Source organism: Lissotriton vulgaris, chromosome 2_2 (genome assembly GCF_964263255.1).
Source record: "Lissotriton vulgaris chromosome 2_2, aLisVul1.2, whole genome shotgun sequence".
Classification (NCBI taxonomy): domain Eukaryota; kingdom Metazoa; phylum Chordata; class Amphibia; order Caudata; family Salamandridae; genus Lissotriton; species Lissotriton vulgaris.
The window spans coordinates 283,090,511-283,103,850 of NC_141688.1; the positions used below are offsets into that span (position 1 = coordinate 283,090,511).

At 44.0% G+C, this 13,340-nt stretch overlaps 1 protein-coding gene across 1 annotated transcript in view; it reads left to right on the forward strand.

Moving 5' to 3' along the window:
- TTC17 (tetratricopeptide repeat domain 17) overlaps positions 1–13,340 on the forward strand; it is a 575,315-nt gene that overhangs the window by 364,006 nt on the left and 197,969 nt on the right. The window contains exons 14-16 of the mRNA XM_086959610.1: positions 5,650–5,727; positions 8,200–8,424; positions 10,686–10,872. Of these exons, the coding sequence (XP_086815736.1) occupies positions 5,650–5,727; positions 8,200–8,424; positions 10,686–10,872 (490 nt within the window). The remainder of the gene's footprint in view (positions 1–5,649; positions 5,728–8,199; positions 8,425–10,685; positions 10,873–13,340) is intronic.

The window sequence follows — 13,340 nt, forward strand, 5'->3', positions numbered from 1 at the left end:
CCGAATGATTGTTCTGTAAGTTTACTTTATCATGGGTTGTGGGATTATTCACTGCACGAGGGGTGAGTCGAGGTATAGGCCCCCCTCGAAGTTAAGGATCTTGCAACAGAACTGTGACCTGTTTTCTTGGGGGACCTTTCAAATTTACTTATTGTGACTTTCCATGATTCCCAGATCCCTCTGTAATGGGTACAAATCATTTTTTGGGGTTTGATTGGTGCTCCTTGACTATTTTGTTTGCAAAGTGTGATTACCAGTTGCTTATTTTTAGTGACGGGTGCTCGGTTCGTCACACGCACCCACAAGTTTTTGAGTGATGATTCGGTCCGTACCGATGCCCTGGGTAGATTTGTTGCCCTTTCTGGGATTGGCGCACTCTCAATCTCATCTTGATCTATATACCACCAGGTCTGCACATTCAAGCCTTTACTTATCTCGGAGATCTCCTTCTCGGCTTACCAGACGGTAGATTGTTGACCGTGGGCAATTTTAATTCTATAGTCTCTGATTCCCTCGATCGGTGGCCCCAGCTGGCACTGCTGCCTTCCCGTAGGCGGATTCATAGCTTTCTGGGCGTGATGGGCCTAGTGGATATCTGGAGGAACTTGCATCCGACTGAGCTCCAATATACTCCTCTCTCTGGGCCTCCTCGTAGTATGTCCCACATAGACTATGTTCTGACACTAGCGGACCAACTCCACACTGTCAACGACATACATCATCTGGCTAGGGGGAATCTCTGACCATTCACCCATACAGTGTCGTCTAGAGGTGTAGCGCCGATCAATTCCTGGTACCTTATGACTCCCTCCATCACGGACACAGTCTTGAGCGAGTTGGATCTTTATTTTTAGGAAAATGAAGGAACGGTTGACTTGACAAATGTACTCTGGGAGGCCTATAAGGCTGTTATACGGGGGTGGTCTTGGCCCAGATTGCTGGACAGAGTAGAGCGAGGGGGCTGATCTAGCTCGTTTGGAGGGGGAAATCTTAGATTTAGAACACGCAGTCCAGATGCAGGACTCGGTGGAGGTGCGTCAGAAGCTGCGCATAAAAATTAAGGAACTCTCCGATCTAGCTACGGAGGCCGCCAAGACACACTACAGAGCCACGCTCTGCAGAATCTACGAAGTAGGAGATAAGATGGGCAAGTTACTGGCCTGGCTAGAGCGTAGGGACAGGGCCCAACGTGTTGTGGTTGAGATTGAAACAGACTCCCAATCCCACCTCACTGCACCTCAAGATATAGCGTACGCTTTTGGCCAGTACTACCAGTAGCTTTGTGCGTCCCACACAGCGCACACAGAGGCGGAGGCTTCCTCTCTCTTACGTGATATCTCGATGCCCTTCCTTACCGAGGAGGAGTACTTCGATCTTGACATTACAGTAGCTGAGGTCAAAAAAGTCATACATGACCTGCCTGGGGGGAAAGGGTCTGTTCCTAGGGTATCCCCATAAAATTGTTCAAGCTCACGGCGAGCAAGACTGCACACTTTCTCACTGAAATCTACTGAGAAAGTAAAAAAAGGGGTATCCTTCCTGAGGATCAAAGACTGACCAACATTGTTGTCATTCATAAAGCGGGCAAGCCGGTCAACGAATGTTCCTCCTATAAGCCCATTTCATTGCCTAACTGTGAAGCGAAAATTCTGGCGAAGGTTCTTGCCACTCGCTTACTAAGGGTCCTCACCTGCCTGGTCCATCCGGACCAATCGGGGTTCATGCCTGTGAGAAATACCTCCCTCAACCTGTGAAGGCTTCACTGAGTGATGGGTCGGGTTGAGCACAATCAGGGAAGATGCTGTTGTGGTATCTCTGGATGCTGCATCGGCATTCAACACCATCGAATGGCCCTACATGTACGCTGTGCTCCGCAAATTGGGTTTTGGGCCCGAATTCTTCAACTGGGTGCGGCTTCTGTATCTCCAACCATTTGCTCAAGTAATCGTCAACAATAGGAAATCCCCTGTTTTTGTTCTCGGCAGGGGCACCAGACAGGGCTGCCCCTTGTCACTTCTTCTCTTTACTTTGGCCCTGGAGCCCATGGCGACGTGGGTCCGACAAGACCCTGCCATCAGAGGCCTTAGGTGGACATCAGGCTGGGAGTACCGCATCTCACTCTATGCAGATGACATCTTGCTCTACTAGGCCTCACCAGCAGCATCCCTAAATGTGGTCCTGGATATATTCCAAGTATTTGGTAGGTTTGCAGGATATACGATGAACTGGTCTAAATCAGTGCTCTATGTCCTTTATGGCGAACGGCCCTCGCTCCCTCGGGATTGTGAATTAGCAGTGGCAGCTGGTGGCTTCAAATACCTGGGATCTGGGTTTCTAAAGATCTATCTAGATTTTACGATAATAATCTCCAGCCACCTCTAGTGCGTCTTAAATCGGACGTCCAACACTGGAAGTCGCTCCCGTTGCACGACTTTTGAAAGCAGATTTGACTGGCCCGACTGGGCATGCTGTGCATGTATGGAAGGTGGCCAACAGGAGTCTGAGCTGGAAGGCTAAACACCCACAAGCCACGCCACTTTGGCAATGTGAACAATTGGGTAGGCTGATCCGTTCGAAGTGTTTCGACGGATGGGACCTTATAGGTATTTCCAAAGTGGGTGATCTATGGAAGTCGGGTGAGGGGTCCCCTTTCCCCGATTTGCAGCAAGAGTACGAACTAGCCCATTCCAAATATTTCAGATATCTCCAAATTAGGCATGCCCTGCTCTCTGTTCTCCCCAATGGTGACGCCCTCACTGAGTCCTCCCCACTTGAAGACAGGAACCTGGACTGTTACTACAAAAAGCTCATCAATAATATGTCGGATGCCCTGACCCACTTGAGAGCCAAGTGGGACACTTAGGGACCCTCTTTAGTACCCATGCCCTAGATTCTAGGGTTACCACTTGCTAGAGACTTACAGGGGTGCTAAAGTGTGGGCCAATTGAGTGACAATGACACCATTTTACCTTGTTTTAGGGAAAGAGTTCTGGCACTGGGGCCTCATTAGCAGGGAGCCCTGTTCTCATCAGTAAAAAAACATCAGTACCAGTGGCAAAAATTGGGGGTGACATGACAAAAAGAGGCACTTTCCTACATAGAATATTTATAAAGATGATGACATTTCTTTTTATAAAGCGTGAACTGTATATCCAAGAAAGGGTGTCACTTGTTCAGATGCAAGCAAAGTTGTATCTTTAGAAACAGATACATTTGCGAAAGCTTACAGAACTTCCAATGATTTTTTTCGGTCTTAACCATGGCAGGAAGATTGTTCACAATTCTGGAGCCAGAACCGAGAAGGCTCTATTGCCTTTCTCTCTAAATGTATGTGTGGAACAGTTAAGCATAAGACAAATCCTGATCTCAGTGTCCTTCTCAGGGTTTACTCATGAAACTTCAAATAAATACTTATCGGACCCGTTTGATAGAAGGCTCATTGAGTTAAACAAAGTGTGGAGTTGGTTTGTATGAAAACCTTAAAAAACTGCATATGTATAAAAACTCAACTACTGACCTTTTGTCTAGGAAATATCCCAGTGTGATATCTATACTTATTGCACGGAGTAGCAAAAGTAACTTAAGGTAACATGCACAGTAATGTATAAAGTAACTGAAAAGTAATTTTGACTGTTGACTTACCTGTAAACCAATCAACTGCATTCAGACTGCATTCAACTTGTATTTCTCTGCATAATTTTGCGAAGTATTATTATACTTACCTGTGCCAGGCCTGGCTTTATTCTAGAAAATAAAATATAACTAAATAATATTTTTTATACAAAACACATTTGTCTGAGTTCAGTCTTTGAGTGTTTGACACCATTCTTTCCTGAGTGTGTACAATAAGTGCTTAACACTACCATCTGATAAAGCCTTACTCCTCGCCAACACTACCACAAATAGAGAGTAAGGTGTTATCTACTTTTACCTTTGCCTATCTTTGGGGATCTACTGGACTCTGTGCACACTATACCTCACTTTGGTATAGTATATATAGAGCCAGCTTCCTACAGTGACCACATGCAGAAATGTTCTCTTTCAGGAGTTAACCTTTAAATAACTACATCAACAACACCTAAATATTGACCAAGCCAATCTTCTGTCTACAGTGGTTGCCTAACGATTACCTCCCAACTTATAGAAACCCTTGGAGTACTACTTTGGATCCCTTAAGTGGAGAAGTGTGGCTCAATGGTTAGAGCGGCAGACCCTGATGCAGCTGTCTAGCCCGGGACCAGGGTTCAATTCCCCGCCTCGGCGGGTCTTGGGCTCAAAATTCCACGGACCTGATAATTCTCGCCTCGGTGCCTATTCCAATCATGGAGTCCCACTCTGCAACTCTGGGCAATAGCTTGCTTAATCTCCACAACGGCCTCCACCTGGCCTCCACCTTGGGGGTACCCAGGAGTGGACGCCTCACCGGAGTGGACGCCTCACAGGGAAAGCCAGGATGGGTTCCACAGCGGTATTCGTACAAGCGCCTTGAGACCCTTGCGGGTGAGTAGTGCGCTATACAAGTATCAATTTACATTAATTGGTTAACTCAAGGAATCTTGGTCCGCGCTTGATTAAACTCGCATGGAGAGGACTACATAAATGTTCTGTTTCTTGGTTAACCTTGCTACGCTATTTAAAGGCTGTGGCGACTGTATAGTACCGGAGCGCAAACTGATGAGCAGAGCACATATCTCCCCTACACTTGGTTGCACTGCACGCTTCCTTTGGAGACAGTGCTGCATGTTAATCACTCACTCTGTCTCATTGTGTCTTGCACATTGTGGACTTTTGCTTATTGTCACCAAACTCTTTGTGTGTTTAGACAGGGTAGGAGTCTGCTGGTGGATGCTATGTGGCACTGCATCAGCAGCTTTGGCAGTTAGGGCTGCTGCAGTGGCGGTGTTCACTCAAGATGTAGCACGCTGTAAAATGTCTCCATGGAGTAGACTGACGTAGCAGATAAAATATATGGTTGCGCTCACACAAAAAGGAACAAATGATGGATGGATGTTAAGGAATGTAATGATTGTAAAGGAGTTTGGTAATTTGGCCCACTTTCCCTTTAGAACGGACAGTCTCATTCTACAACAGATCGGAATCTGTGAAAGTCTCTATACATTGTAGGCGGAAGAGTACGAATGTGGAAAGTTCATGAGTCACTGACTTTCAAGTTTAACTTTAGTAATCCCATGATTTCTGCACTCTTCTCCACTTAGTAGCCCTTATTCTTGCCCAATTCTCTGCCTCCTCATTTCGCGACTCCTTGAATTACTATTTCCACTGCATGTTGGCACCACCTCCTCTTCTTCCTCTCCAAGTACTGAAACTGGTCCATGCTGTTGTCACTTCTGCTCTCCTCCTCCTGCCCCAGATATGATAGACCAGTTCCAGGTCATAGTGGCTCAACCATGAAGAATTGCTAACTCATTTTTTTAAGCTATAAGTTCCATTAATTATGAATATGTTAAAATGTTGTTATTAATATTATTGCTCATGATAAGTGTACATGAGGTAGATTGTATAATTGAGGTGGTTGGCCTGAATTGTATGCAACTCAGTGAACTACATGTGGATAATAATAATATTGTGGTTGTATTCTTGGAAGTTCTTTAAATGTTTTTTGACTTTCGCTCCTTTTCAAATGTCTAGGTTTTGTTATCTCGCGTCATCAACTTAACGGTCACAGAGGAGCAGATAGGGGAGCTTCTCTTTCAATCTCTTGAAAAGGTCAGTTTTATATGATTTAAATTTTTTTTAATCAATTTGTACAGTTCATGAAAGTAATTATGCTTGACAATCAATCTGGCTTCTGCCTTAAACATCGGACCAAAACCGTTCTAAATGAATGGGATGATATCCTTAAGTACGCCTGAGCATGGGTCGCTTTTTATGCTGATCCTCCTCGACTGTCTACAGCCTTTGACATGGTTGACTACAACATATTTCGGCTCATATCCCAACTTCTAAGCATCTACAAACAATTCAGCTACACTGTATGTGATGTATAAATCATAAAAACCAACATATTATATTTAATTCATGTGAGCTTTACATCATGCAAGTTCACCACTGTACACATGAACTTACTTGTCCTTTCCAAAAATCTGCCCCTAGACCTACTACAGCAAAGTTCCTTTCCAAAAGAAAATTTACTTTAACAGAGATATTTGAAGTTCAACGCTGTCCATTTTTCTAGAATGTAAAAGTCAATGTAACATAATATATTAAACTTCCTGTCTAAAGAACGCAATTAAAGGCGGGTGTTATATTCATGGCTTATCTCGTTTATCAAGGCCTGTGTGCAAAGGTCCCAAGAGACATCAGTGAGCTCCCGTGCCTAATTTACAACAAAATTGAGGCAAAGAAAAGAAAACCCTTTTTAAATGGCACTCAAACATTCCTGTATTGTGCACAGATATTCTAAAGCAAAATCGTATTGACATCTATAGCCACTGTGTCTCCCTGAAAGACGTAGAACCTCTTCACCTTTTCCACACACACTATAGAGAATATGAAATACAGAAGAAAGAGCTGTGTGCGACTCATTAAACTGGGTGTTCTTTAACGTTCTCAAGAAGGTAGCAGCTTTCATTTCTCTTAAGCAGTGACCTACTGAGAGAGTGACATACTCAATCCATCTATGTGCTTCCGCCTATCTAATGATCTGCATCCCTCACTGCTTTTCTGTCTGCCTGTAATCTTGCTGGCATGTTGATCTCTGTCCCTCTGGGGTCTGTGTGCCTCTCTAGCTCACTTACTTGCTCTGTGCTGCTTTCTGTAGCTCCGTCACTGTGTACACATTTCTTTGTGGCTCTTTCTAGTCTGTTTTTGTCTCCTTGACTCTTTCAAACTTTATCTCTGACACTTTTTGACAGCCCTTGGTCTGCTTTCGTTTGTGTGTTTCTTCACCATCTCCCTCAAACTATCTTCATATCCAGGTTCTACTCACTATGGGCCAGATGTACCAAGATACACTTTTGCGATTCTCAAATAGCGATTTTTAAGGAATCGCTATTTGAGAATTGCAAAATAGTATGTATGTAGAAATTCGCTATTTTTTAGCGATTTCTTAAAATTCCTTAATTGCGATTAGCAAATTGCTAATCGCAATTAAGGAATAATTTCCCATTCATTTCTATAGGCCAGGAGGCCCATAGGAATGAATGTGAAAATATTCTCAATTTGCGATTCGCAATTTGCTAATCGCAAATTGAGAATAATTTCAAGGGTGCAGGGGTGTACAAAGGACACCCTGTTGCACCCCTGAAATAAGCATGGGGTCCACATGTGGTGCACATACATGCCCTAAGGGCATGTATGTGCATCACATGGCACTTTGAAAAATACAAAAATGGGCATTTGCGATTCCTTTGTGACCATTAGAAATTTATTTTTGCATCATACATTGCATTTAAGGAATCGCAAATTTTGCGATTCCTTAAATGCAGTCGCAAAATAAGGAATCGCAAATTTGCGATTCTCTATTTTGCACTGAAATTTGCTACATACATACCATTTTGCTCAAATGAGTTCGCTAACGCCGAAATTCGGTGAATTTCGGCGTTTGCGAGCCCTTTTGAGCTTCATACATCTGGCCCTTTGTCTATGGCAGTTGCATGCTTTAGGTCTCCAGCTTATTGTTAATTTCAAGATCACACTACCCTTTTCCAGATCTCTCTCCCCTATGCCTCAATTTTCATTTCTCTTTGCATCGTTCTCTTTCGCTCTGTCATTCCCTCTTTCACTGTCTCGTTCTTCAACCTCTAGTGGTATTACCCTAACACAGATCTATTTGAATATACCATTCATTATAAAAGGCCTTTTATTTGTGGATTAAGTTCACTGCCTTTCTTGCTCTCTTATTTCCCTATTAATCTATCTCATGCTGTCTGTGTGTACTTATTTTTGCCCGTATCTCTTTTTATATAGTGCAGGAGACTGTATCCCCTCCTTTGACATACATGTCTTTGCTCACATTGTGCCCCAAAGCATTTAGCTTGTGTAATTTTGTACTGTATCCTTTGTTTTTTCTAGCTCGTGTCCAGCCTTGTGTGTGAGGGAGAAATAGGTATTATTGTGAAATACTAGCTTCTTTCTCTGGGATGCTAAGCACATCATTAAACTAGTGAAAGTGCTGACACTGGCTATAGAAGTAGGCATCATACATGCAATTAACTTTTCTTTGTGTTTGCTCCCTAGCCCACTGACCCTCTGTGGTTTGTGCTGAATGAAGCTGGCCTGTATTGGCGAGCAGTGGGCAACGGCACATCTGCGGTAACCTGCTTACGAAGGGCATACAGCATGGCGCCCCCAGAGTACCAAGACATTCCACTGGTGAATTTGGCCAATCTCCTAAACCACTACGGTCTTCATGTAGAGGCCAGCCACATCCTGCTGAAGACCCTGGCTATCAATGACTCTGAGGTAAGTGGGGAAAAATACCTGTGCTGCAGGTTTCTGCAGGAAATGTGGGGTACCTTTGCTTAAACTGAGAGGAGTATTTGACAGTGTATAGGCTTTTATACATATGACGCTGTTTAAAAGGATGAACCCTCTAGATATTGTATTTCAGGGGTGATTGGGCTCACACCACTTTATAGGCCCCATGAGGAAACACTTAGTTGAAATAAATAATTGACACGCAGATAACTAGGTACCAATTCCTGCAGGTGAGGCTACTTTGAGGAGGTATTGGCGCAGGATTTCTCTGAACAAAACAGATTTCTTCCACAAACCTGTTCATCAGGGCTGCGTGAATGTGCCTCTTCTAGAGCATTCATGATGGCATACCACATAGCAAAGTACATATTCAGTCATATTACACAGAGAACCCTGGGCTACCATGCTCTGTGAAAATACTATTCCCTCTCCTCCATGGGGAAAAAGGTCATGCAAATGAGTCAGTGCCCAGAAACCTTAGCTGAAGATTCTCTGTAAAATTGTTCATTCTTTGCCCCTCCCTCATGTGGGTACATCCAGTCCTCCATCCTTGCGCCGAATATATTTGAAGTAGTTGCTCAGTTGAAGGAGTCCTTCCCAAGGTCTTTGTGAGAAGGACCGTTCACAGAAGCAGAAGCGTGCATACCATGGTATGTAGAGTGATGGCCTTAACTTTGTGTGGTGATGAAGTCCGATTGGATGACCAGCATGTCATTCTAATCATATGATGATTCCTTCCCTGACTTTTATGTCTTAAGAAAAATTGTTAGTGTGGAATACTGATCTGGTTGAGGTATCGTGCAATGCCATACCTCCTTCGTTGGTGAACTGTACCTAATGTTACTTTAAGCCTAACTACTCATTTATACATTTCCCATTGTTTGCGGTATGCAGCCTGCTTGATGGTGTGTTTCATTGATAATTACAAATGCAATCACAGCTACTGTAGCTGAAGACTAATTGTAGGTAGACAGTGGGCCAGTCTTTCTCAGTTGCAAGAGGATTATAGCTGAACTGTCTTTTCCACAGTCTAAGACTGTGTCTAAGTCTAAGTCTATGAGCTGAGCCCAGCATCCTAACGGGACAGTAAGTTGAGGCCAGAGGTTGCTGTTGGATTATTGAACTGATCTTATTGCCTTTCTTGGTTCAGAGCATAAGTTCTTCTGTGAGGTTGAGCTTTAGATGATCCTCTGTGATTTTTGCTTCAGAACTATCTCTACCCTTTTCCTAGTAACCACCTAGCAGTCTTCACCCGTACAATTGTTTCAGTGTTTGTGAGCCTATTGTAGTCTGGCTCTATATCTCACAAACTGAACCATCAGTTCAGTATCGACCAATCTCTCACCAGTCCAGCTCTACAGCGCGTCCTCTGATCCATCTATCGATTGTTCTTAGTTCTGCAAGTGGGCCACCCTTACAGCCCACCTCTTGACCAACTATTCCTGTGCTCCATTTATGTGTACCATTTTAGTATTTGGCCCCTTACACCAACTTAGCTACTAAGCAATCTACTGATTCCAAACTAGGTTAACCCATTGGCTCAGTGCTCAAAACCCAGCCACTATCCCAACCAAGTCAGTCAGACCTTTCTTCCATTCTTCTAGCACTCCAACCTCTCTGGCTGGCCAGGTATTCTACCTGAATCTCGAGCTCTCATCCATTCAAGTGGCCAAAATTCTAACAAACAAATCACTCTGCTTTTCACACTTTCCCCAGCTGATCCATTGATCAGCACTCTCTCTCGCAAAATTTCCGCATTTCAGTTAACCAAGCTACCGTAGGCAGGGCTAGACACATGCACCTATTCAGCGCCAGGATATCCTTGCGGGTGATAAAGCAATTTACACATAAACATGATATGGCGTACTGTACCATTACATTTTCATTTGGCAAGTCTTGTAACCCACCTACTGATAAATCAGTCCAGTATTCTGGCCCAAGCCATCCAAACTACAGAACGATTCATCAAATGTCCATACCACCACCACTTTTTACATTCTAAAGCACAGTTGGAGACCGAACCCTTCTACTAAGGTACTAGTTCAGCTAGCCAGCAGAATTACTAGCCACTTTGAAGCCCAACATTTAAGCTAGCTGCAAGACATGAACCCGAACACCGCACAGTTTGTTGGTCTGGCTTCCCTAAATGTGTGTTACTGGTCCATGTATCAGCTCAGAAATGGATATCTGTTTACAAGCTTTCACCAACCCATCTCCCATCAGACTGTTTTCTGCTTTCCTCCTAGCCCCTGACTTATCTGAGTCTCGGCAACACATACCTGGCTATAGGAAACATCAGTGGGGCACTTCAGTTGTTCAGGCAAGCTTTGGATTTGACAACACGCTGTCCGGAGTGTGAAAGTAGCCTCAAGCTTATTCGCTGCATGCAGTTCTACCCTTTTCTCTACAACATCACGTCCTCTGTGTGTACTGGTAAGCAGCTGTGTCAGTTTTGAAGCACCACTCAATGCCGAGCATGAGAAAGGATTTCAAAGTTTATCTGTCTTCCCCTTTCCACCAATTTTTTCTCATTTCCAGTCATTCCTGGTTTGTGCTGTCCCTTAACATCTGTGCTCCCCCTTCCACGTTTCTCTCTGCCACCCTGCTTTTCTTCTCAATGATTTGAGTGTACAATTGTTTTCTCCACTTTTCCTTTCACAACTGGCCCCTGATTTTATCTGTCACCATTTTACCCTTTCCTATTTTGTCAGGTTTTTCTAGCAGTTTGGATGCTTCTACCGTACAAAATTAATATAAAGGTTTTGATGGATAATTCTTCCAGCAGATTCCAAGCTTTTTGAACCCCTCCCAGGCACCAGATTGGATCCAGAAACTAGAACCAGCTCTTCCATGCCAGCAGGTGACTCCAGCTCCATTCCGGCACCTCCTGTGAATGTGATGTCAATGATTCCTATTTGACACGACAAGGTGTTCTGATATCGAGAAAAAAAAAATCTGCACCCTTCAATGTGGATCCAGAGTTGCTCTCCTCTAGGATTTTCTTCCTAACTTATATTTTACAGTGTTTAAATGGATCATGCTCCCTTATAATATCTGGTCCAAAAAGATGGAACTCTCTTCTCAACAAGTTGTCCGTTCCTTGTGCTTATCAGTGATTCTACCCCCGGGTTTGAAATGTGAATGCAGCTCTGTCTTTTGCCTGAGTTATGCCTTCATTCTTTTGAAATCCACCATGAATGGAAGAACAATCCTTTAATGGTGCAAGCCCATGTCAGTCGGTGAGGTTGTATCCCTATAGGTCCAGTTCAAGATTCAGCTCCCAAGTTGAACCTGTGAAGAAGAGTTCTTTAGCTGAGTGCCTTCCCTTGAATGTCATACATTGATTCAAATGTGGCACTCATTTTCTATCTGGCATCCCCGTTGGCCGCTGGGCAAGTTACCAGGTCTGCTAACTAATTTCCCATATCCAACCTCAATGTCATGCTCATATTCAACATTGCCTTGATTAATAGAGGTCCCGTTCTGGTCTTGCCTCCGTGTCAGTCCTGCCGCCGGTTCTACTTGGGTAAGGTGGGAACATTCACCCATGGCTTGCTGGCTATGAGCTGACATCCTCCGGCTCCCTTTGATGTGCCCTCTGGCCTCAAGGTACATACGGGTACCTCAATTGTAACTTCCACTAATGGCCTCCACCCTGAGGCACGTCAACCCCATTGTACATGCTGACACCACTTCGGCCCGACTTCTCCAGGTCTAACGCTGAAGGCCTTCTCAGTTATGTTAGCATTGTTGCTCATGTTTACACCTTTAACAGGACACATTTTGAATCTGTTGCCTGATTTTGAAAAACATCCACCAGTGAAAGCCACCCTAAGTGATGAGCCATCTCATGATTTTCTGCCTCATATGCAGCGCTATGCTTATTTGGATAATACACTTAAGACATTATTATAATGCCAGATAGTTTTTTGTGACGTGGACCAAGTCAATCAAGTAGTTGATCTTTTGACCCCTTTGCATTCTATGGTAGGTCTCTATTTTTTGTTTCCTAATGCCAGTGACTATGACTCTGCATCTTATGGTGAACTTGAATGGCCCTTGGGCTTATCTTCAGAGGACATTCTTTCATGCAGTTGCTCTTCCCAGTTTGCAGAGGAGGCATCTGACAGCTCAAGTTATTTGGTCTTGACACTGTGGACTCTGTAGCCAGGTCTGTGGTCTCCTCGAACATCAATCTGCTTTGCTTGGACTTCCCTGGGAGACCAGAGAAACATAGACCTGTTGGATATGCTGTGGCCCATTTGCTGGCATCTGCATAACTGGCATGAATTCTGATTCAGCACATGAGATAACAAACCACTTTCTGCTCCCTGTATTTGTATGTGGTTCCTCCTGTACACAGGTTTCAAAGCTAGTGCGGAAGTTCTGTAGGTTACTTGCGAGCTCGTCCTTAACTGGATGCCAGTCTTGAGTCTATGTGACAATATTTTGAGCTTCCTCTTGGCAGGGTGAGTTACTGCTTTGGTGGGCGCCTAGACCAGCACCAGACGTCATTATTCTCCTCTTTTCCAGCACCCAATGATTAGCAGTCTTATTAGGGTGGCAAATCTGCACAGTCCAGATGAGAATATACTAGTCTCCTTCCAAAGGCATTGGGAATTCTTTTAAGCAACCATACTATATGCCCGACACATGGGATCTACCCTTCGGTCACCACAGCTTTTAACCAACCACAGGGTGTGATTTTGGTCCGTTTGTATTACCTGTGTTTGCTAGCTTCTAAGGAGGGTTAGGTTCCCATTTTGCATTTTCTGTGTTTCCTTTACATGCTTCTATCCTGGCAGCAGTGGCTGAATGGTATGTTTGGACCTACAGGCAATTATTGCAAGCCTGGTTCTACTGCTTCGTAGATGATTTTCTATTTATAGTATTTGTAGTAT